At 46.1% G+C, this 20,403-nt stretch overlaps 7 protein-coding genes across 7 annotated transcripts; 1 reads left to right on the top strand and 6 right to left on the bottom strand.

Annotated features, from left to right (window-relative positions):
- Positions 1 to 441: 441 nt before the first annotated feature.
- On the bottom strand, positions 442 to 919 carry LOC148515174 (histone H3). Its single transcript, XM_088480484.1, has one exon. It carries the CDS (start codon positions 906 to 908, stop codon positions 498 to 500), a length of 411 nt encoding a protein of 136 aa, XP_088336610.1. The 5' UTR covers positions 909 to 919; the 3' UTR covers positions 442 to 497.
- Positions 920 to 2,368: 1,449 nt separating this feature from the next.
- Positions 2,369 to 2,680, bottom strand: LOC148515173 (histone H4). Its single transcript, XM_088480413.1, has one exon. It carries the CDS (start codon positions 2,678 to 2,680, stop codon positions 2,369 to 2,371), a length of 312 nt encoding a protein of 103 aa, XP_088336539.1.
- A 1,525-nt stretch (positions 2,681 to 4,205) lies between these two features.
- On the bottom strand, positions 4,206 to 4,916 carry LOC148515172 (uncharacterized). The gene has a single exon (XM_088480483.1). It carries the CDS (start codon positions 4,906 to 4,908, stop codon positions 4,270 to 4,272), a length of 639 nt encoding a protein of 212 aa, XP_088336609.1. The 5' UTR covers positions 4,909 to 4,916; the 3' UTR covers positions 4,206 to 4,269.
- Positions 4,917 to 11,147: 6,231 nt separating this feature from the next.
- Positions 11,148 to 11,846, top strand: LOC148515171 (histone H2A type 1-like). Its single transcript, XM_088480482.1, has one exon. The coding sequence runs from the start codon at positions 11,187 to 11,189 to the stop codon at positions 11,577 to 11,579; it is 393 nt and encodes a 130-aa protein (XP_088336608.1). The 5' UTR covers positions 11,148 to 11,186; the 3' UTR covers positions 11,580 to 11,846.
- A 564-nt stretch (positions 11,847 to 12,410) lies between these two features.
- Positions 12,411 to 12,919, bottom strand: LOC148515170 (histone H3). Its single transcript, XM_088480481.1, has one exon. The coding sequence runs from the start codon at positions 12,875 to 12,877 to the stop codon at positions 12,467 to 12,469; it is 411 nt and encodes a 136-aa protein (XP_088336607.1). The 5' UTR covers positions 12,878 to 12,919; the 3' UTR covers positions 12,411 to 12,466.
- Positions 12,920 to 14,345: 1,426 nt separating this feature from the next.
- Positions 14,346 to 14,657, bottom strand: LOC148515169 (histone H4). Its single transcript, XM_088480412.1, has one exon. The coding sequence runs from the start codon at positions 14,655 to 14,657 to the stop codon at positions 14,346 to 14,348; it is 312 nt and encodes a 103-aa protein (XP_088336538.1).
- Positions 14,658 to 16,182: 1,525 nt separating this feature from the next.
- LOC148515168 (uncharacterized) lies at positions 16,183 to 16,880 on the bottom strand. Its single transcript, XM_088480480.1, has one exon. It carries the CDS (start codon positions 16,871 to 16,873, stop codon positions 16,247 to 16,249), a length of 627 nt encoding a protein of 208 aa, XP_088336606.1. The 5' UTR covers positions 16,874 to 16,880; the 3' UTR covers positions 16,183 to 16,246.
- Positions 16,881 to 20,403: the final 3,523 nt, after the last annotated feature.

Genomic DNA, 20,403 nt, shown 5'->3' with positions numbered 1-20,403 from the left:
TTACTGTGTGAAACGTCAGGAGAGTGGAGCCCAGGTGTCTCTGGTCAGACACCGCCCGTATCAGTTCTTGGAGTTAGTAGGAGAGTAGTGCAGAGAGCCTACTATGTTCGTCGGGTAAAATTCTATATGTAGGATGAAAAGATGTGGTGGACAAAGTGACGATTTAGCCACAATCACTGATTTGGCTGAAATAGTGCAGTTTTCACTGTAGAAAAAGAATAGCTAGCCTTGGCGAGGGAAATAATCAGTTACATTGTAGTTTGACCGTATGTGTAAGTGGATGAAATTATTCACTGACGTGACCCAAAATATCATGACAGTACACAGTCAGATCCAATAAAGGGTCCTCGTCTCCTATCTGTCCCGCTGAGCTAAGGATTTATCAGCAGCCTATCGCACCAACCTTAACATGCAGTTTATGCTTCAGCTCGTTTCGAAAGATTTGGTGGCTCTGAAAAGAGCCTTTGTGTTGCGTGTTTACTAGTGCCGAGTATCATCTATGCCCTCTCCCCTCGAATCCTGCGGGCCAGCTGGATGTCTTTAGGCATGATGGTCACCCTCTTGGCATGGATGGCACACAGGTTAGTGTCCTCGAAGAGCCCCACCAGATAAGCCTCGCTGGCCTCTTGTAGGGCCATGACGGCAGAGCTCTGGAAGCGTAGGTCGGTCTTGAAGTCCTGGGCGATCTCCCTCACCAGACGCTGGAAGGGCAGCTTACGGATCAGCAACTCGGTGGATTTCTGGTAGCGGCGGATCTCTCGGAGAGCAACAGTTCCGGGACGGTATCGGTGAGGCTTCTTCACGCCACCTGTAGCTGGAGCGCTCTTCCGGGCGGCTTTCGTTGCCAGCTGTTTGCGGGGAGCTTTCCCGCCGGTGGACTTCCGAGCTGTTTGCTTGGTCCTGGCCATGCTTCCAACAAAAAAACTACAAACTCAAAAAGAATGAGAAATCTGTCTACTAACAATCCTATTTTTACGTAGTGATGATCGCTGATTGGAAGATGTAAGCAAGCCCACTCCACCGATTGGTGTTCAGTAATCGTATGATTTTAATTGTTTTTTTTTTTAAATCCCGCCGCTAATATCGTTGCAGCCGCCTCTGTCAGTTTCAAGGAATAAATTATCTGGGCGGAAAGGTGTTGATTCCTTTTCATCAATCGTACAAGAGGTTGATATATTTATATGTAATTTAACCACATTAGCAAGCCATGCTCTAACAGACATGCTGCACCTTCATAGAACTGATGCAATGTCCAATGGTTTGACTTTGTACACAGACACAAAGGCTTTGTGCCGTCTCAGTAATAAGCCCATGGTCTAACGTAACCAAATAGACGCTGTCACTGATGACATAGCGTCAAGCTATGAATCAGGCCCATAATGTTGAATAACATTTTCTGATGCATTTATGAGGCGGCCATCATTGCAAGTACTGAGGTTTTCAGACGACTATTCCTTTGTGTAGTGTTTGGTGAAACTAGCCTACATTGTAGCTTTATCACATGTAACAAGCCGTCAGCGATTGCTACAATGTTGCTTAAACTTTAACCACGGGAATCCCCTGCAGCCAACATACACGACTTTGTCCATTTCATGTACAGCTTCCAAGTATGCAGCTATAAAAGATTCATGTTTTTCAGCAGATTTCTCTCGTGTATTGGTATAATGTCATGATGGTCACTTGCTATGATCATGGATTGCACGTTGACAATACTATTTTACTGGGGCAATATGCAGCTTTATTAGTCGTAGTCTCGGTGATCTAATGAACTATTCTTTTCCCACGTTCACATATTAGAGCAGATACACTTCTTCGGGCAGACAAAAGGGTTGCAGTGCCTTTAAACAGAATATGGAATTCTTACAGTTAACTCTTTATACATCTCCTTAGCCGTTTATCTTCGATTATAAAAAAAAAAAAAAAAGATAATTACTTGTATCCATCAGACTCTACAGTACCAGTCACCAACACGAGGTTTGAGGCATTTTAGAAACAAAATGACTAAACTATTTCTAGTATTAGAACGTGAGAAGCTGCTCACCCAGCACTAAAGTGTATAAAACAAAACATTCACTAACCTCTATTAGCCAGCTGTACCGTTTAGATTTGGTAACTTTGTGTCAGATATCGATCTGTATAGAGATCAGACTAGAATGAGCAACCACTAGTACTTACGCGCATTATACAATGGAACAAAAACTTATGAAGTATATAAATTAGAACCACGTCAGTCCTCTCCCTAGAGTTATAGTCGGAAAGCTGTCAAGCACTGTAGTGAAATGCTAGTACGTTATTTTAGCTCTCTAATAGAAGAGATGGGTGGCCCTTAAAAGGACCTTTGTGTGGGGGATAGGATGCGCATCAGTGTTCAACCCCCAAATCCATAGAGAGTGCGGCCCTGGCGCTTCAGAGCATAGACCACATCCATAGCGGTGACCGTTTTCCGCTTGGCGTGCTCGGTGTAAGTAACGGCATCCCGGATCACATTCTCCAGGAAAACCTTCAGCACCCCGCGGGTCTCCTCATAGATGAGGCCAGAAATGCGCTTCACACCTCCTCTCCGGGCCAAACGACGGATGGCGGGCTTAGTAATACCCTGGATGTTATCCCGCAGCACTTTCCTGTGCCGCTTGGCGCCTCCTTTTCCGAGTCCTTTTCCGCCTTTGCCTCTACCAGACATGTTTCTCCGGGACAATACTCTCACAAACCACAACGAAACAAAATGTTCTCACTCTCTGACTCTACTGTTGCGGCGAAGTCCTCCTCTTATACAGTGCAGGCGGACCTGATAGGAAACCTCAGAGCTATGGGGGAGGAGTCCTTGTAAGCGTCACATTCTGCTCCTTGTGACACCGATAATATTGGGACAATATCAGTTTTCGTCCTACTCCATCTGATGCAATTATTGATGTTTCTCGTCCTTCATACTGTACATGTATGGACTTAAGACTGTTTGGTGTCTTGTCTATATGTACCCCTTATTAGCTAATAAATATGTCATTCATTACTTTCATTATGCACTGGTGTGTCCCTTTCTCATTTTGAAATATCACTTTTTACTATAGCACGAAAGACCAACAGAAACACTTTAATTCCCTCAGATTCACTGCTGGTATCTCAAATACAAATCCACATTATTTTTAGAACTGCAGTATTTGATGTACAGGCGGCTGTAGAAACAAATTATAAAGCACTACAACTACTTATATGTGGCTACATTGAACTGGTTTGGCAACACTGTTACATTTCAAATTCATTGCAAGACATAAAACTATTGGCACTTTCTCTAGTGAAAATCGGTGCAATACTGCCTGGATTAAGGAGACATATAAACAAGTATTTGGGTACATAGTGCTCTATTCATAAGGATCCAGTGAATATTATCTGATATTGGAGCTTTATACATTTTTTATTATGAATACTAGATATCAGGCACCTGATGCAATAAGATCTCTAGATAGACTGTATATATGGGAGGATTTTTATATTTATTATGTATGCGTGGCTAATGTAAATTTTCCAAAGTTTTATTTTTTACTTGTGGTATATTATATGTTTAATAAATAGACCAACGCTATTCGATACTTGCGATCTATTAATCAGCGAATCCTTTCATGTAACCCCGACTCCACCTGATGCAATGTATTAATGTTTTCTACATGAACTCATCCTTAATACACTGTCTGGACTAAGACCGTTTATGTGAATACTGATGTGTGTGTCCCTATTACACAATAAATGTCATTACTTTCTTTATGTACTGGCGTGTCCTGCCCGTGACCCCAACGTTCTCTCCAGAACGCTTATATTTATAATATGACACAGTTCGAATTCGTTCTTGCCTCTGATCATCTGCAGTCTCTGCGGAGATTTCTAAACTGCCGGGTGACCATTTTAGATACACCTGGTTAGAGCCTGCCTTACTGTACATTTGCTGTACCAGCACCTGTAGTGGATGGGGAAGGTGTTGGTGATCCCAGAGTTTTTGCCAGGCATCCTCAGCAGGAAGAGGCTACAGAAATTGAGCGGGGCTCATGATTTACAGACGACATGGATCGGAACGGGCAGCATGATCACGTGTCGTATACCCCAAGTTTGAGAAAGTAAATGATTAAACCCTGGATGCTTACAGGTTTAGGGGTCTATAGTCTCTAGACACGGAACATGTGAAACAAAAAGGTGCCTTCAGCTCTGCCGAGACAGGGTGGGTGGCTCTGAAAAGAGCCTTTGTGGTGATAACAAGGAAGCGAGGCTGCCGCGGCTCATCCATTACTTCTTTGCCGCAGATTTCTTGGGCTTAGCCGCTTTCTTGGCTGGACTTTTAGCGGCTATGGGCTTCACGGCTTTCTTGGCTGGACTCTTGGCAGCTTTGGGCTTCGCTGCCTTCTTAGCCGCCTTCTTAGGCTTCACGGCTTTAGGCTTCTTTGGGCTTTTGGCAGCAGCCGCTTTTGTTGGTTTCTTGACCTTCTTCGGGCTCTTCGCTGCACTCGGAGCTTTCTTGGGCTTCTTCGGGGATTTAACCACTTTCTTTGCCGCAGGTTTCTTGGGCTTCTGGGCGGCCTTCTTGCTTTCCAACTGGTTCTTGTTGAGCTTGAAGGAGCCGGAAGCGCCGGTGCCCTTCACCTGGGTGAGGGTTCCTTTGGTCACCAAAGCTTTCACACCCAGTTTGACGCGGCTGTTATTCTTCTCCACATCATAGCCTCCGGCAGCCAGAGCCTTCTTCAGGGCGGCAAGAGAAACCCCACTGCGCTCTTGGGAGGCGGCCACGGCTTTTACGATCAGCTCGGAGACACTGGAACCAGAAGACTTGTTGCTTTTCTTGGCTCCTCCTGCAGCTTTCTTCGGCTGCCTTTTCTTTTTGGCTGCGGCCTCTGATGGAGGAACGACGGCTGGTGCAGTTTCTGCCATATTTAAGAACAAGAAGCACTAATACATTGTCCGCAGCTTCTGATGTCGCTTATATATACTGCCGGCTGTGTTGTGATTGGCTGCTCAACGTGGTGCTCCCATTGGTGGAATAAGCAGCCGTGCAAATCTTTCCATGTCTGAGAATAAGGGACAATCTACTCTTACCGTGTGTTTCCTAGGGCAGAAATAAAGTCTTTTATACGGCATAAGAAGAGCAGCCAGCTGGCTTTCTGCACCACAACCTTACTCCAAGGTCTGTCCTAACCTTTTATGGCCCTTGCTGGTTTAGGCGCTAAGAAGGAGGGCCGGAATACCCACTGGCAGCTCACCCACACCAGGCTGCATCTGCCCGGCATTTAACACATCTCTCATCTCTGTGAGGCTAATATGTCCCATCAGGGCTTTTTTGTCTCCTCTTGATCCTGGAGATAATGAAGGTGCTCTGCGCCACAATCTGTGCAAAGCAGGGCACATATTGAAACACTTACAAGTAGTGTGTGGGCTCTTGTACACCAGGGTGGATAGCACAGGCAGGCTGCCTCACAAGGTAATTGCACTCTTGTCTAGGAACTCTAGTTACAATGACAAGGTAAGTATACTTGCAAGACTTAATTACAGGTTAATCCTGCCTGGGACTTTTCTGATTGTGAAGAATGCGACTGGCATCTCCCTTAAATGTTCTTAGTGATTCATACTGTATGGCTAGTCGCTTCAGTGCATTTATGCAATATACAGTAGATGTGTCGGTAAGATAGCTATGCTTACCTGGTCCCATTACTTTGAGACTGCTACGAAACAAACCTCCAGCCAAGGAGTATCAGGTTACCTTGGGCCAGCCCAGAAGCTTAAATCTGGCTTGAGTGCTACAAATGGTGGAAAAGATACTCATAGGTAAATGTTAGGATGATTCCATCACAGTGGCAGGACCAGAGTGCCAAGCATCCACTACACAATGCTGCTACTGTTAGTCAAGCAGTTGCTCTCTAGAAATGAGGATAACCTTCCCCTCATCAGAACTCTTGGAGCCCCCACCCTACCCTCTGGATAAGACATGGATTTTTCATTTCCATATAATGGCAGTCCCCACACTGCCTGTAATATGCATCTTGTCCAGGTAGTGACATGTGTCCTATTTCCCCCATAATAAGGGAAAATGGGTGGGATGGAGAAATAGAAGGAAGAATAAGGATGATGGAGAGACAGAAGGAACAGGGGGAAGAATAGAGGAAGAAAAGATGAATAGGATTATAGAGATGGAAAGGGCTTGAAGAGAAAGGGGTAAAAAGAAAACCCTGCATAACAGCTAGTGAGTTGGTGAATGAGGGTCCAAAATACTAGTTTTATAATAGCTTTTAATTCCACCTAGCATCCCCACTTACCCAGTCAACCCTGGGTGGTGCAGGAGTTCACCTAATATGAGACAGGTGGTCCAGAGACCAAGGCAAGAGTTACAAATGGCCATACTTCAGGTGAGGCTGGCATCTTTTAGAGGAAAACATGAGCAGGTAGGCCCACCAGCTTGCAGGCCCAAGGAGTGGAGCAACGATGCAGAAAACTTACTTAGGTGCAGAGCTGTGCCACAAGCAAGTGTACTGAAGAATGAGCAAGTTTCTGGAGATGAAGGACTGGATGTCATGGATGAACAGCAGGAGAATGTCAAACTTGAACCTCAAGGCTGAATCCTTAGACTAGAGGCAGAGGACCGGAGTATCAGAACCACTGGAAGAAGCATTGGGCCAGCAGAGATCCATTGAGGATGCAGTGCTGTGAGGAGATTTCTATTCCAAATTACCATGCTTCAGCTCTGGCCTTAACCAATGACGGCAGGCCCAGATGTGGTCTGAGGCAGGCCTGAAGCCATGTTAAGAGGAGATGATCAGTGTTGAGAGGAGTGGGTCAGTATCCTGGAGTGGAGGGCACATAGGCATATTTATAATGGGTGCAGGGTGTGTACCCAAAGTATAGTTACCTTTCTCCGGCAAGTAGGACCGTGCCATTTTCAAAGTGACATCATTGGGAAAATGGTACTGCACAGTAGAAGCAAAGACTCTGGCATGCTTCCAGAACCTGTGCTCTCTTGTGAGTATGCGTCATCTTTACGAATATCACCAGGAAGATGGCTTTTTACAAGAGAAGGGATCCACTTTGTTTGTCGGAGCAAGTTAAGATGAGGGGCTAGGGAACCCGCTGCACAGAGGGTGCCCGCTGCACACTGCCCTCTCAGGTGTTTATACATCCCTGGGACATCAAGTAGAGAGGGAAGCACAAACTGGACAACACCAGATGCCAACTGACACGAGGGCACGACTAGCAAGAAACATCTTGAGGACAAGACCTGAATCAGTTCCCCAACCCATGATGGCATGGTTGAATTTGGGTCCAGAGTGCAGGGAGTCTGCAGAGAAACTGCAGAGCAGGTAATGGGGAAAGGATAAAGGGATCACGAACTGGGATACGCCAAAAGATTTTTGGGGCACCAATGCTGGTAAATAACAATCCTGCTCGGCAGTAAAGGTCACATCAGGATCCCTTTTTCAAATGGAATTCATGTTTCAATTACATGCATTTGAAGATACAAGAATTAGCGGCCACCAGTAGGGTTAGGCACCACCTAACAGTACGTCACTGGCGCCCAGCTGCTAAGAGTGTTACGATCGCTTATACAGCAATGTGTATATAAACCCCATGTCCATGTCCTGCAAGTCACTGATTTCTTGTTCACTTGTTTATGCACTTTAAAAGGTTCTGCGGAACACTTGTGGTGCCATATAAATATAATTACCTTTGCAGTAATCATTAATGATGAACAAACTGCACGATAGCTGAAAATCAACCGCAGTGGTGTAACTAGGGGGGCCGGGCAGGGTGCGTGCCCTCGGCGCCGTGGGCCCGGCGGCGCAGGGGGCGCCGCCGGCCACGGTCCGGCCCGCCCTAGTTAGCCACCAGTGTAGCGCTGACCGCAGTGAGTGCAGCCAGCGCTACACATTTAGACAGGACCGGTGCTAGGCTTCGAGCGCCGGTCCTGTGCTGCACAGCTGAGCCCGTTCCCTCCCCCTGAGTGCTTGCCCAATAGCGCTAGGTGGCGGGCTCAGGCTGTGCATAACACACGCATCGCCGCCAGCGCTGGCGGCGATGCATGTGTTAAACAGCAGCCAATGAGAGTCAGATAGACTCTCATTGACTGCTGCAGCACCCACTGCAAGAGCCGGGCTTCCATCCGGCTCCTGCAGTGGGTAATGGGACAGACGTCATGACATCATGACGTCTCTCCCACAATGCTGAGCGCGCCAGCCTGGGAGGACTGGCGGGCGGCGGCAGGAGCGGTGTCGCTGACCGGAGCAGCAGCAGTGTGGATTCAGGTAAGTATATTTTTATATATTTTTTTTTATTTATTTATTTTTTTTAAACCTGTCTGCACTACTGGGGGCACAAAGGGGGAGGGGGGTGGCTACTACTGGGGGGACCTCTACTGGGGGTGGGGGCACAACTGGGAGGGGTAGCTACTACTGGGGGCACCATTAATGGGAGAACCTCTACTGGGGGGGGCTACTACTGGGGGCACTTAATCGGGAGGGGGAACCTCTACTGGGGACTACTACTTGGGGGGGTAACTACCACTGGGGGCATTATAAAAGGGGCCTACTACTAGAGGCACTGCACTGGGGGGACCACTACTGGGGGCAATAATAGGAAGGGGGGGGGACTACTACTGGGGGCACTATATAAAGGGCACTGCATAAGGGGATACCGTTACATGGCGCACTGCATTGTGGGGACTGCTACTGGGGGCACTGCATAAGAGGGAACACTACATGGGGCACTGCATTTGGGGGGGCCACTACTGAGGGTACTGACTAAGGGGAAATAATTGGGGGCTGTATAAGGGGGACAACTACTGGGGATACTGTATAAGGGGCACTACTATGGGCCTGCATAACAGGGACCACAACTGCATACTGGGGGTACTGTATAAGGGGTACTACTGGGGTTAAGGTTGCATATGGATAGGAATGTTCAGCGTGAAAATAAAGGGGTGTGTCATGTTGACACGCCCCATTTTTAAGTGACCACGCCCATTTTTTTCCTGCGTCTGCACATCGGGGGTGGGGGGGCTCCCTTTTCAAATTTGCCCGGGGCTCCAAATACCCTAGTTACGCCACTGATCAACCGTATTCTTATTTACAACAAAATAAATTTTAGGCTGTTCAGTATGACTCCAGCGTTGACAATGCATACAGTCTAAAAAAAAATTATTATTATTTATTAACAGTTTCTTATATAGCGCAGCATATTCCGTTGCGCTTTACAATTGTAAACATTAATAGAACAAAACTGGGTAATAACAGACAGATATATAGGTAGGGAGGACCTGCTCGCAAAAATGAAAATCTACATGTTCATCAAGCTCATTTGGATTATTGTAGGTGGCCCTTAAAATGGCCTTAGTAAGGGTTTTTGAAAACTAGATCATCTGGAGCTATTTAACCTCCAAAGCCTTACAGAGTGCGGCCCTGGCGCTTGAGAGCATAGACCACATCCATACCGGTCACAGTCTTCCCCTTGGCGTGCTCGGTGTAAGTGACGGCGTCCGGATCACATTCTCCAGAAATACTTTCAGCACCCCGCGGGTCTCCTCATAGATGAGGCCAGAACTGCGCTTCACGCCTCCTCTCCGGCCTAGACGTCGGATGGCGGGCTTTGTGATACCCTGGATGTTATCCCGCAGCACCTTCCTATGACGCTAGGCTCCACCTTTCCCGAGTCCCTTATCACCTTTGCCTTTCCGTGACATCTTGCAAACTGCTACAGATCAGCACCAAGCTAGAATAAGCAGCACGTGTACCAGCTGCCATGTCTTAAGATGAATGCGGACCTGATGGAAGACATATTTGAGAGGAGGAGCCTTCTGCATTACTCCCTTTCTTTTCTAAAGACAGGACATAGTTCTCTGTGAGGCTACTTATCACCATTAAATTGCAGTCTCTGAAAATCAGCCACAGCGTAACTTTAATTCTATCATCTCAGCTGCCTGAGACTGTTTGTAATGGATACTGTTGCAAGTTCTTTTTACTATGAATACGATTTCAAATTCAGAAATATTTAACTTTTTCTAAGTCCTTGAAAATCAGCAGCAGGCCAACCACACCGATCCTAACAATTCCTAACAATTCCGCTGCCAGTGAAAACAGGATTCAAGATTAAATTATCATTATAAATCTATACCAATATAGTTATTTCCAGTATACAGTATGATGTGGATAATGTGCTGTTATTCTCTTATCCATATTTTAATCAATCAAGGGTTGTAATTACATGTTTGTATTCTTTCAGAGATCAATTGTAATTATTTCTTTTCAAACAAAGCGAGTGTTAATTTTCATGTACATTAAATTTAAAGCTGGAGGGTGTGTGTATACGGTCAGAAGAAAATCAGTCTATATAACCTCGGTTACTGCCATTCAGCCATGTGTAAGCAGTAGAGACAGCACAAACTGCGATTGTTACAGCCCGTTTAGGGAGGAGATGGGTGGCTCTTAGAAGAGCCTTTGTGTTCATGTGGGATTGGTGTGTTCACTTGGCGCTGGTGTATTTGGTGACGGCCTTGGTGCCCTCGGACACTGCGTGCTTGGCCAGCTCACCCGGTAACAGCAGGCGTACAGCGGTCTGGATCTCCCGGGAGGTGATGGTGGAGCGCTTGTTGTAATGAGCCAGGCGGGAAGATTCCCCTGCAATGCGCTCAAAGATATCATTCACAAAGGAGTTCATGATGCCCATAGCCTTGGAGGAGATGCCGGTATCAGGGTGCACCTGTTTCAGCACCTTGTAAACGTAAATAGCGTAACTCTCCTTCCTGGTCTTTTTTCTGGATCTTGGTCACCGCTTTCTTAGAGCCTTTCTTGGCCGCCGGAGCAGACTTCGGGGATCAGGCATTATTAATTAACTAAACCAATTTCTACAGGAACAATAGAAAAAATGTGCTGCTAATCGAGGCCAGATCTGCTCTATTTATAGGCACCCCATGCAAATGAGGCTTCAGTCTTCTGGCTGCACTATTGGGTAAACGTTTATTTTCAGCGACATCATAACTCCACCCTCTACATGCTGATTGGTTTGTGCATGAGCTTGAGCTGCATTTTGCACTGTGAAAAGAGGACCAATCACAGAGCAAAACTTTGGATACCTTCGTGTGTGTGTATATAAGGAGTAGGGCTGGATTATAATAGAAACACATTTATTGCGCAGTTTTAACGAGAGTTTATTTACGCTAGTACCTCATCATGTCTGGAAGAGGAAAACAAGGCGGCAAGACCCGGGCTAAAGCCAAGACTCGTTCATCTCGGGCCGGTCTCCAGTTCCCGGTTGGTCGCGTTCACCGTCTACTGAGAAAGGGAAACTATGCTGAGCGTGTTGGTGCCGGGGCCCCGGTGTATTTGGCTGCAGTACTCGAATACCTGACGGCTGAGATCCTGGAGCTTGCAGGGAACGCCGCCCGTGACAACAAGAAGACCCGCATCATCCCCCGCCACCTGCAGCTCGCCGTGCGCAACGATGAGGAGTTAAACAAGCTGCTGGGTGGGGTGACCATCGCCCAGGGAGGAGTCCTGCCCAACATCCAGGCCGTGCTGCTGCCCAAGAAAACTGAGAGTCACAAGGCAGCTAAGGGCAAGTAATGTGATGCGGGTAACTTCCACCACAGAACCGATGTCCCTAAAACACAACAAAGGCTCTTTTCAGAGCCAACCACGTCTTCCCAGGAGAGCTGAGAGAACTGCGCTTTAGTTGCTGCTTTGCTTTATTAGTACTACGGTTTATAACTTCCATACACAAGCAGCATTGAGACTGGATTAGAGTGGCAGTGTGTCTACAAAACGATCTGTGCACGGTACTGTGAGATGTTGCTCTATGCTTGCATAGAAGCCTTCACCTCCCAAGAAAGATTTTAGGGGAATTGCCAAACTACACAATCATTTTATATCAATTTGATTAGGGGAACTAGGGGACTGGTTGGGCAACACGCATAAGTAACTTACCAGTGTGAGACGCTTACACCTAGAATCCTGTTACTGTGTGAAACGTCAGGAGAGTGGAGCCCAGGTGTCTCTGGTCAGACACCGCCCGTATCAGTTCTTGGAGTTAGTAGGAGAGTAGTGCAGAGAGCCTACTATGTTCGTCGGGTAAAATTCTATATGTAGGATGAAAAGATGTGGTGGACAAAGTGACGATTTAGCCACAATCACTGATTTGGCTGAAATAGTGCAGTTTTCACTGTAGAAAAAGAATAGCTAGCCTTGGCGAGGGAAATAATCAGTTACATTGTAGTTTGACCGTATGTGTAAGTGGATGAAATTATTCACTGACGTGACCCAAAATATCATGACAGTACACAGTCAGATCCAATAAAGGGTCCTCGTCTCCTATCTGTCCCGCTGAGCTAAGGATTTATCAGCAGCCTATCGCACCAACCTTATCATGCAGTTTATGCTTCAGCTCGTTTCGAAAGATTTGGTGGCTCTGAAAAGAGCCTTTGTGTTGCGTGTTTACTAGTGCCGAGTATCATCTATGCCCTCTCCCCTCGAATCCTGCGGGCCAGCTGGATGTCTTTAGGCATGATGGTCACCCTCTTGGCATGGATGGCACACAGGTTAGTGTCCTCGAAGAGCCCCACCAGATAAGCCTCGCTGGCCTCTTGTAGGGCCATGACGGCAGAGCTCTGGAAGCGTAGGTCGGTCTTGAAGTCCTGGGCGATCTCCCTCACCAGACGCTGGAAGGGCAGCTTACGGATCAGCAGCTCGGTGGATTTCTGGTAGCGGCGGATCTCTCGGAGAGCAACAGTTCCGGGACGGTAACGGTGAGGCTTCTTCACGCCACCGGTAGCTGGAGCGCTCTTCCGGGCGGCTTTCGTTGCCAGCTGTTTGCGGGGAGCTTTCCCGCCGGTGGACTTCCGAGCTGTTTGCTTGGTTCTGGCCATGCTTCCAACAAAAAAACTACAAACTCAAAAAGAATGAGAAATCTGTCAACTAACAATCCTATTTTTACGTAGTGATGATCGCTGATTGGAAGATGTAAGCAAGCCCACTCCACCGATTGGTGTTCAGTAATCGTATGATTTTAATTGTTTTTTTTTTTTTAAATCCCGCCGTTAATATCGTTGCAGCCGCCTCTGTCAGTTTCAAGGAATAAATTATCTGGGCGGAAAGGTGTTGATTCCGTTTCATCAATCGTACAAGAGGTTGATATATTTATATGTAATTTAACCACATTAGCAAGCCATGCTCTAACAGACATTCTGCACCTTCATAGAACTGATGCAATGTCCAATGGTTTGACTTTGTACATAGACACAAAGGCTTTGTGCCGTCTCTGTAATAAGCCCATGGTCTAACGTAACCAAATAGACGCTGTCACTGATGACATAGCGTCAAGCTATGAATCAGGCCCATAATGTTGAATAACATTTTCTGATGCATTTATGAGGCGGCCATCATTGCAAGTACTGAGGTTACAGACGACTATTCCTCTGTGTAGTGTTTGGTGAAACTAGCCTACATTGTAGCTTTATCACATGTAACAAGCCGTCAGCGATTGCTACAATGTTGCTTAAACTTTAACCACGGGAATCCCCTGCAGCCAGCATACACGACTTTGTCCATTTCATGTACAGCTTCCAAGTATGCAGCTATAAAAGATTCATGTTTTTCAGCAGATTTCTCTCGTGTATTGGTATAATGTCATGATGGTCACTTGCTATGATCATGGATTGCACGTTGACAATACTATTTTACTGGGGCAATATGCAGCTTTATTAGTCGTAGTCTCGGTGATCTAATGAACTATTCTTTTCCCACGTTCACATATTAGAGCAGATACACTTCTTCGGGCAGACAAAAGGGTTGCAGTGCCTTTAAACAGAACATGGAATTCTTACAGTTAACTCTTTATACATCTCCTTAGCCGTTTATCTTCGATTATAAAAAAAAAAAAAAAAAAAAAAAGGATAATTACTTGTATCCATCAGACTCTACAGTACCAGTCACCAACACGAGGTTTGAGGCATTTTAGAAACAAAATGACTAAACTATTTCTAGCATTAGAACGTGAGAAGCTGCTCACCCAGCACTAAAGTGTATAAAACAAAACATTCACTAACCTCTATTAGCCAGTTTACCGTTTAGATTTGGTAACTTTGTGTCAGATATCGATCTGTATAGAGATCAGACTAGAATGAGCAACCACTAGTACTTACGCGCATTATACAATGGAACAAAATCTTATGAAGTATATAAATTAGAACCACGTCAGTCCTCTCCCTAGAGTTATAGTCGGAAAGCTGTCAAGCACTGTAGTGAAATGCTAGTACGTTATTTTAGCTCTCTAATAGAAGAGATGGGTGGCCCTTAAAAGGACCTTTGTGTGGGGGATGGGATGCGCATCAGTGTTTAACCCCCAAATCCATAGAGAGTGCGGCCCTGGCGCTTCAGAGCATACACCACATCCATTGCAGTGACCGTTTTCCTCTTGGCGTGCTCGGTGTAAGTGACGGCATCCCGGATCACATTCTCCAGGAAAACCTTCAGCACCCCGCGGGTCTCCTCATAGATGAGGCCAGAAATGCGCTTCACACCTCCTCTCCGGGCCAAACGACGGATGGCGGGCTTAGTAATACCCTGGATGTTATCCCGCAGCACTTTCCTGTGCCGCTTGGCGCCTCCTTTTCCAAGTCCTTTTCCGCCTTTGCCTCTACCAGACATGTTTCTCCGGGACAATACTCTCACAAACCACAACGAAACAAAATGTTCTCACTCTCTGACTCTACTGTTGCGGCGAAGTCCTCCTCTTATACAGTGCAGGCGGACCTGATAGGAAACCTCAGAGCTATGGGGGAGGAGTCCTTGTAAGCGTCACATTCTGCTCCTTGTGACACCGATAATATTGGGACAATATCAGTTTTCGTCCTACTCCATCTGATGCAATTATTGATGTTTCTCGTCCTTCATACTGTACATGTATGGACTTAAGACTGTTTGGTGTCTTGTCTATATGTACCCCTTATTAGCTAATAAATATGTCATTCATTACTTTCATTATGCACTGGTGTGTCCCTTTCTCATTTTGAAATATCACTTTTTACTATAGCACGAAAGACCAACAGAAACACTTTAATTCCCTCAGATTCACTGCTGGTATCTCAAATACAAAACCACATTATTTTTAGAACTGCAGTATTTGATGTACAGGCGGCTGTAGAAACAAATTATAAAGCACTACAACTACTTATATGTGGCTACATTGAACTGGTTTGGCAACACTGTTACATTTCAAATTCATTGCAAGACATAAAACTATTGTCACTTTCTCTAGTGAAAATCGGTGCAATACTGCCTGGATTAAGGAGACATATAAACAAGTATTTGGGTACATAGTGCTCTATTCATAAGGATCCAGTGAATATTATCTGATATTGGAGCTTTATACATTTTTTATTATGAATACTAGATATCAGGCACCTGATGCAATAAGATCTCTAGATAGACTGTATATATGGGAGGATTTTTATATTTATTATGTATGCGTGGCTAATGTAAATTTTCCAAAGTTTTATTTTTTACTTGTGGTATATTATATGTTTAATAAATAGACCAACGCTATTCGATACTTGCGATCTATTAATCAGCGAATCCTTTCATGTAACCCCGACTCCACCTGATGCAATGTATTAATGTTTTCTACATGAACTCATCCTTAATACACTGTCTGGACTAAGACCGTTTATGTGAATACTGATGTGTGTGTCCCTATTACACAATAAATGTCATTACTTTCTTTATGTACTGGCGTGTCCTGCCCGTGACCCCAACGTTCTCTCCAGAACGCTTATATTTACAATATGACACAGTTCGAATTCGTTCTTGCCTCTGATCATCTGCAGTCTCTGCGGAGATTTCTAAGCTGCCGGGTGACCATTTTAGATACACCTGGTTAGAGCCTGCCTTACTGTACATTTGCTGTACCAGCACCTGTAGTGGATAGGGAAGGTGTTGGTGATCCCAGAGTTTTTGCCAGGCATCCTCAGCAGGAAGAGGCTACAGAAATTGAGCGGGGCTCATGATTTACAGACGACATGGATCGGAACGGGCAGCATGATCACGTGTCGTATACCCCAAGTTTGAGAAAGTAAATGATTAAACCCTGGATGCTTACAGGTTTAGGGGTCTATAGTCTCTAGACACGGAACATGTGAAACAAAAAGGTGCCTTCAGCTCTGCCGAGACAGGGTGGGTGGCTCTGAAAAGAGCCTTTGTGGTGATAACAAGGAAGCGAGGCTGCCGCGGCTCATCCATTACTTCTTTGCCGCAGATTTCTTGGGCTTAGCCGCTTTCTTGGCTGGACTTTTAGCGGCTATGGGCTTCACGGCTTTCTTGGCTGGACTCTTGGCAGCTTTGGGCTTCGCTGCCTTCTTAGGCTTCACGGCTTTAGGCTTCTTTGGGCTTTTGGCAGCAGCCGCTTTTGTTGGTTTCTTGACCTTCTTCGGGCTCTTCGCTGCACTCGGAGCTTTCTTGGGCTTCTTCGGGGATTTAACCACTTTCTTTGCCGCAGGTTTCTTGGGCTTCTGGGCGGCCTTCTTGTTTTCCAACTGGTTCTTGTTGAGCTTGAAGGAGCCGGAAGCGCCGGTGCCCTTCACCTGGGTGAGGGTTCCTTTGGTCACCAAAGCTTTCACACCCAGTTTGACGCGGCTGTTATTCTTCTCCACATCATAGCCTCCGGCAGCCAGAGCCTTCTTCAGGGCGGCAAGAGAAACCCCACTGCGCTCTTGGGAGGCGGCCACGGCTTTTACGATCAGCTCGGAGACACTGGAACCAGAAGACTTGTTGCTTTTCTTGGCTCCTCCTGCAGCTTTCTTCGGCTGCCTTTTCTTTTTGGCTGCGGCCTCTGATGGAGGAACGACGGCTGGTGCAGTTTCTGCCATATTTAAGAACAAGAAGCACTAATACATTGTCTGCAGCTTCTGATGTCGCTTATATATACTGCCGGCTGTGTTGTGATTGGCTGCTCAACGTGGTGCTCCCATTGGTGGAATAAGCAGCCGTGCAAATCTTTCCATGTCTGAGAATAAGGGACAATCTACTCTTACCGTGTGTTTCCTAGGGCAGAAATAAAGTCTTTTATACGGCATAAGAAGCGCAGCCAGCTGGCTTTCTGCACCACAACCTTACTCCAAGGTCTGTCCTAACCTTTTATGGCCCTTGCTGGTTTAGGCGCTAAGAAGGAGGGCCGGAATACCCACTGGCAGCTCACCCACACCAGGCTGCATCTGCCCGGCATTTAACACATCTCTCATCTCTGTGAGGCTAATATGTCCCATCAGGGCTTTTTTGTCTCCTCTTGATCCTGGAGATAATGAAGGTGCTCTGCGCCACAATCTGTGTAAAGCAGGGCACATATTGAAACACTTACAAGTAGTGTGTGGGCTCTTGTACACCAGGGTGGATAGCACAGGCAGGCTGCCTCACAAGGTAATTGCACTCTTGTCTAGGAACTCTAGTTACAATGACAAGGTAAGTATACTTGCAAGACTTAATTACAGGTTAATCCTGCCTGGGACTTTTCTGATTGTGAAGAATGCGACTGGCATCTCCCTTAAATGTTCTTAGTGATTCATACTGTATGGCTAGTCGCTTCAGTGCATTTATGCAATATACAGTAGATGTGTCGGTAAGATAGCTATGCTTACCTGGTCCCATTACTTTGAGACTGCTACGAAACAAACCTCCAGCCAAGGAGTATCAGGTTACCTTGGGCCAGCCCAGAAGCTTAAATCTGGCTTGAGTGCTACAAATGGTGGAAAAGATACTCATAGGTAAATGTTAGGATGATTCCATCACAGTGGCAGGACCAGAGTGCCAAGCATCCACTACACAATGCTGCTACTGTTAGTCAAGCAGTTGCTCTCTAGAAATGAGGATAATCTACCCCTCATCAGAACTCTTGGAGCCCCCACCCTACCCTCTGGATAAGACATGGATTTTTCATTTCCATATAATGGCAGTCCCCACACTGCCTGTAATATGCATCTTGTCCAGGTAGTGACATGTGTCCTATTTCCCCCATAATAAGGGAAAATGGGTGGGATGGAGAAATAGAAGGAAGAATAAGGATGATGGAGAGACAGAAGGAACAGGGGGAAGAATAGAGGAAGAAAAGATGAATAGGATTATAGAGATGGAAAGGGCTTGAAGAGAAAGGGGTAAAAAGAAAACCCTGCATAACAGCTAGTGAGTTGGCGAATGAGGGTCCAAAATACTAGTTTTATAATAGCTTTTAATTCCACCTAGCATCCCCACTTACCCAGTCAACCCTGGGTGGTGCAGGAGTTCACCTAATATGAGACAGGTGGTCCAGAGACCAAGGCAAGAGTTACAAATGGCCATACTTCAGGTGAGGCTGGCATCTTTTAGAGGAAAACATGAGCAGGTAGGCCCACCAGCTTGCAGGCCCAAGGAGTGGAGCAATGATGCAGAAAACTTACTTAGGTGCAGAGCTGTGCCACAAGCAAGTGTACTGAAGAATGAGCACGTTTCTGGAGATGAAGGACTGGATGTCATGGATGAACAGCAGGAGAATGTCAAACTTGAACCTCAAGGCTGAATCCTTAGACTAGAGGCAGAGGACCGGAGTATCAGAACCACTGGAAGAAGCATTGGGCCAGCAGAGATCCATTGAGGATGCAGTGCTGTGAGGAGATTTCTATTCCAAATTACCATGCTTCAGCTCTGGCCTTAACCAATGACGGCAGGCCCAGATGTGGTCTGAGGCAGGCCTGAAGCCATGTTAAGAGGAGATGATCAGTGTTGAGAGGAGTGGGTCAGTATCCTGGAGTGGAGGGCACATAGGCATATTTATAATGGGTGCAGGGTGTGTACCCAAAGTATAGTTACCTTTCTCCGGCAAGTAGGACCGTGCCATTTTCAAAGTGACATCATTGGGAAAATGGTACTGCACAGTAGAAGCAAAGACTCTGGCATGCTTCCAGAACCTGTGCTCTCTTGTGAGTATGCGTCATCTTTACGAATATCACCAGGAAGATGGCTTTTTACAAGAGAAGGGATCCACTTTGTTTGTCGGAGCAAGTTAAGATGAGGGGCTAGGGAACCCGCTGCACAGAGGGTGCCCGCTGCACACTGCCCTCTCAGATGTTTATACATCCCTGGGACATCAAGTAGAGAGGGAAGCACAAACTGGACAACACCAGATGCCAACTGACACGAGGGCACGACTAGCAAGAAACATCTTGAGGACAAGACCTGAATCAGTTCCCCAACCCATGATGTCATGGTTGAATTTGGGTCCAGAGTGCAGGGAGTCTGCAGAGAAACTGCAGAGCAGGTAATGGGGAAAGGATAAAGGGATCACGAACTGGGATACGCCAAAGGATTTTTGGGGCACCAATGCTGGTAAATAACAAACCTGCTCGGCAGTAAAGGTCACATCAGGATCCCTTTTTCAAATGGAATTCATGTTTCAATTACATGCATTTGAAGATACAAGAATTGCCAACATGTTGAATAGAACCAGGTTGACATTTTGCCCAAACATGTTGACTTGGCGATTACATATCCTTTGGAACAGTGTGACTAGGAATTACAGCTCCTCTTTAAAGTCTTGCAATGTGAAATTCTAAGGAGGTCAACGCCAACTGTCTGTGTGGCACTAGCCAGCTTGAGATTCAAGTCAGGAAATGGTATCTTATCACAGGGGAAAATGCTACAGAATACAGACTTGCCCAATTAATCCTCATGGCTCTCTGCATCTTTGCTGCTGTTGTAGAAATATGAGAAGTGACTGCATATAATTCTGAATGAAAGACGACCACGAACAATGGTGAATTGTATAGTCTGTGTGCAAAGGTTGCTAGACAGGTATACAGGAATAAGGTGACACACAGACCCTATGTAGCAATTATACAGCTAGCAGTGCAGAAAGACACTCTCAGGCCCATCGGTCTTATCCGCAGCACTGGGCCGCTCACCTCTGGCCCGAGTCAGTTATTTCAAGGGTTGTAATTGAGGTTAAGACAAACTCACTGTACCTTGTCTGTGTTGATCTCATCCGCGGAAACAAACTACATATGCATGACAGTCAGCAATCCCTTGTGTCCTTGACAGGGCCGTAACTAGGGTGGTGCTACCTGTGCCCATGGCATAGGCCACTGCAGGACAGGTAGCACTGTTTGGAACTGTCAATTTCTGTTTATTATCATTCTTACTTGTTGCTTCATCTTATTTTATCTCAGCATCTCCTGGCCCCCCCTATCTCTTCCCTGGCCCTTCCCCATGAGGCCATGCCCCTTTTTTTGGATACGTTATATCTCTATTTGAAAAATAGGGGGGACATCAATGATCTTTCTGGCACAGGGCACCAAACAGTCTAGTTACAGCTCTGGTCCTTGACCCCTGCCCTCTTGCTACAATAATGATGGCCAGACCTAGAAAATCATGC

Source organism: Taudactylus pleione, unplaced genomic scaffold, assembly GCF_031769625.1.
Source record: "Taudactylus pleione unplaced genomic scaffold, aTauple2 ptg000253l, whole genome shotgun sequence".
NCBI classification, from domain to species: domain Eukaryota; kingdom Metazoa; phylum Chordata; class Amphibia; order Anura; family Myobatrachidae; genus Taudactylus; species Taudactylus pleione.
The sequence above is the reverse complement of the archived record's forward strand: the minus strand, read 5'-3'. Positions and strand labels throughout refer to the sequence as shown.

What these genes read in the sequence shown, in the direction of transcription:
- LOC148515170 (XM_088480481.1), bottom strand. Translation starts at nt 12,877, where the DNA reads ATGGCCAGAACCAAGCAAACAGCTCGGAAGTCCACCGGCGGGAAAGCT.
- LOC148515174 (XM_088480484.1), bottom strand. Translation starts at nt 908, where the DNA reads ATGGCCAGGACCAAGCAAACAGCTCGGAAGTCCACCGGCGGGAAAGCT.
- LOC148515169 (XM_088480412.1), bottom strand. Translation starts at nt 14,657, where the DNA reads ATGTCTGGTAGAGGCAAAGGCGGAAAAGGACTTGGAAAAGGAGGCGCC.
- LOC148515173 (XM_088480413.1), bottom strand. Translation starts at nt 2,680, where the DNA reads ATGTCTGGTAGAGGCAAAGGCGGAAAAGGACTCGGAAAAGGAGGCGCC.
- LOC148515172 (XM_088480483.1), bottom strand. Translation starts at nt 4,908, where the DNA reads ATGGCAGAAACTGCACCAGCCGTCGTTCCTCCATCAGAGGCCGCAGCC.
- LOC148515168 (XM_088480480.1), bottom strand. Translation starts at nt 16,873, where the DNA reads ATGGCAGAAACTGCACCAGCCGTCGTTCCTCCATCAGAGGCCGCAGCC.
- LOC148515171 (XM_088480482.1), top strand. Translation starts at nt 11,187, where the DNA reads ATGTCTGGAAGAGGAAAACAAGGCGGCAAGACCCGGGCTAAAGCCAAG.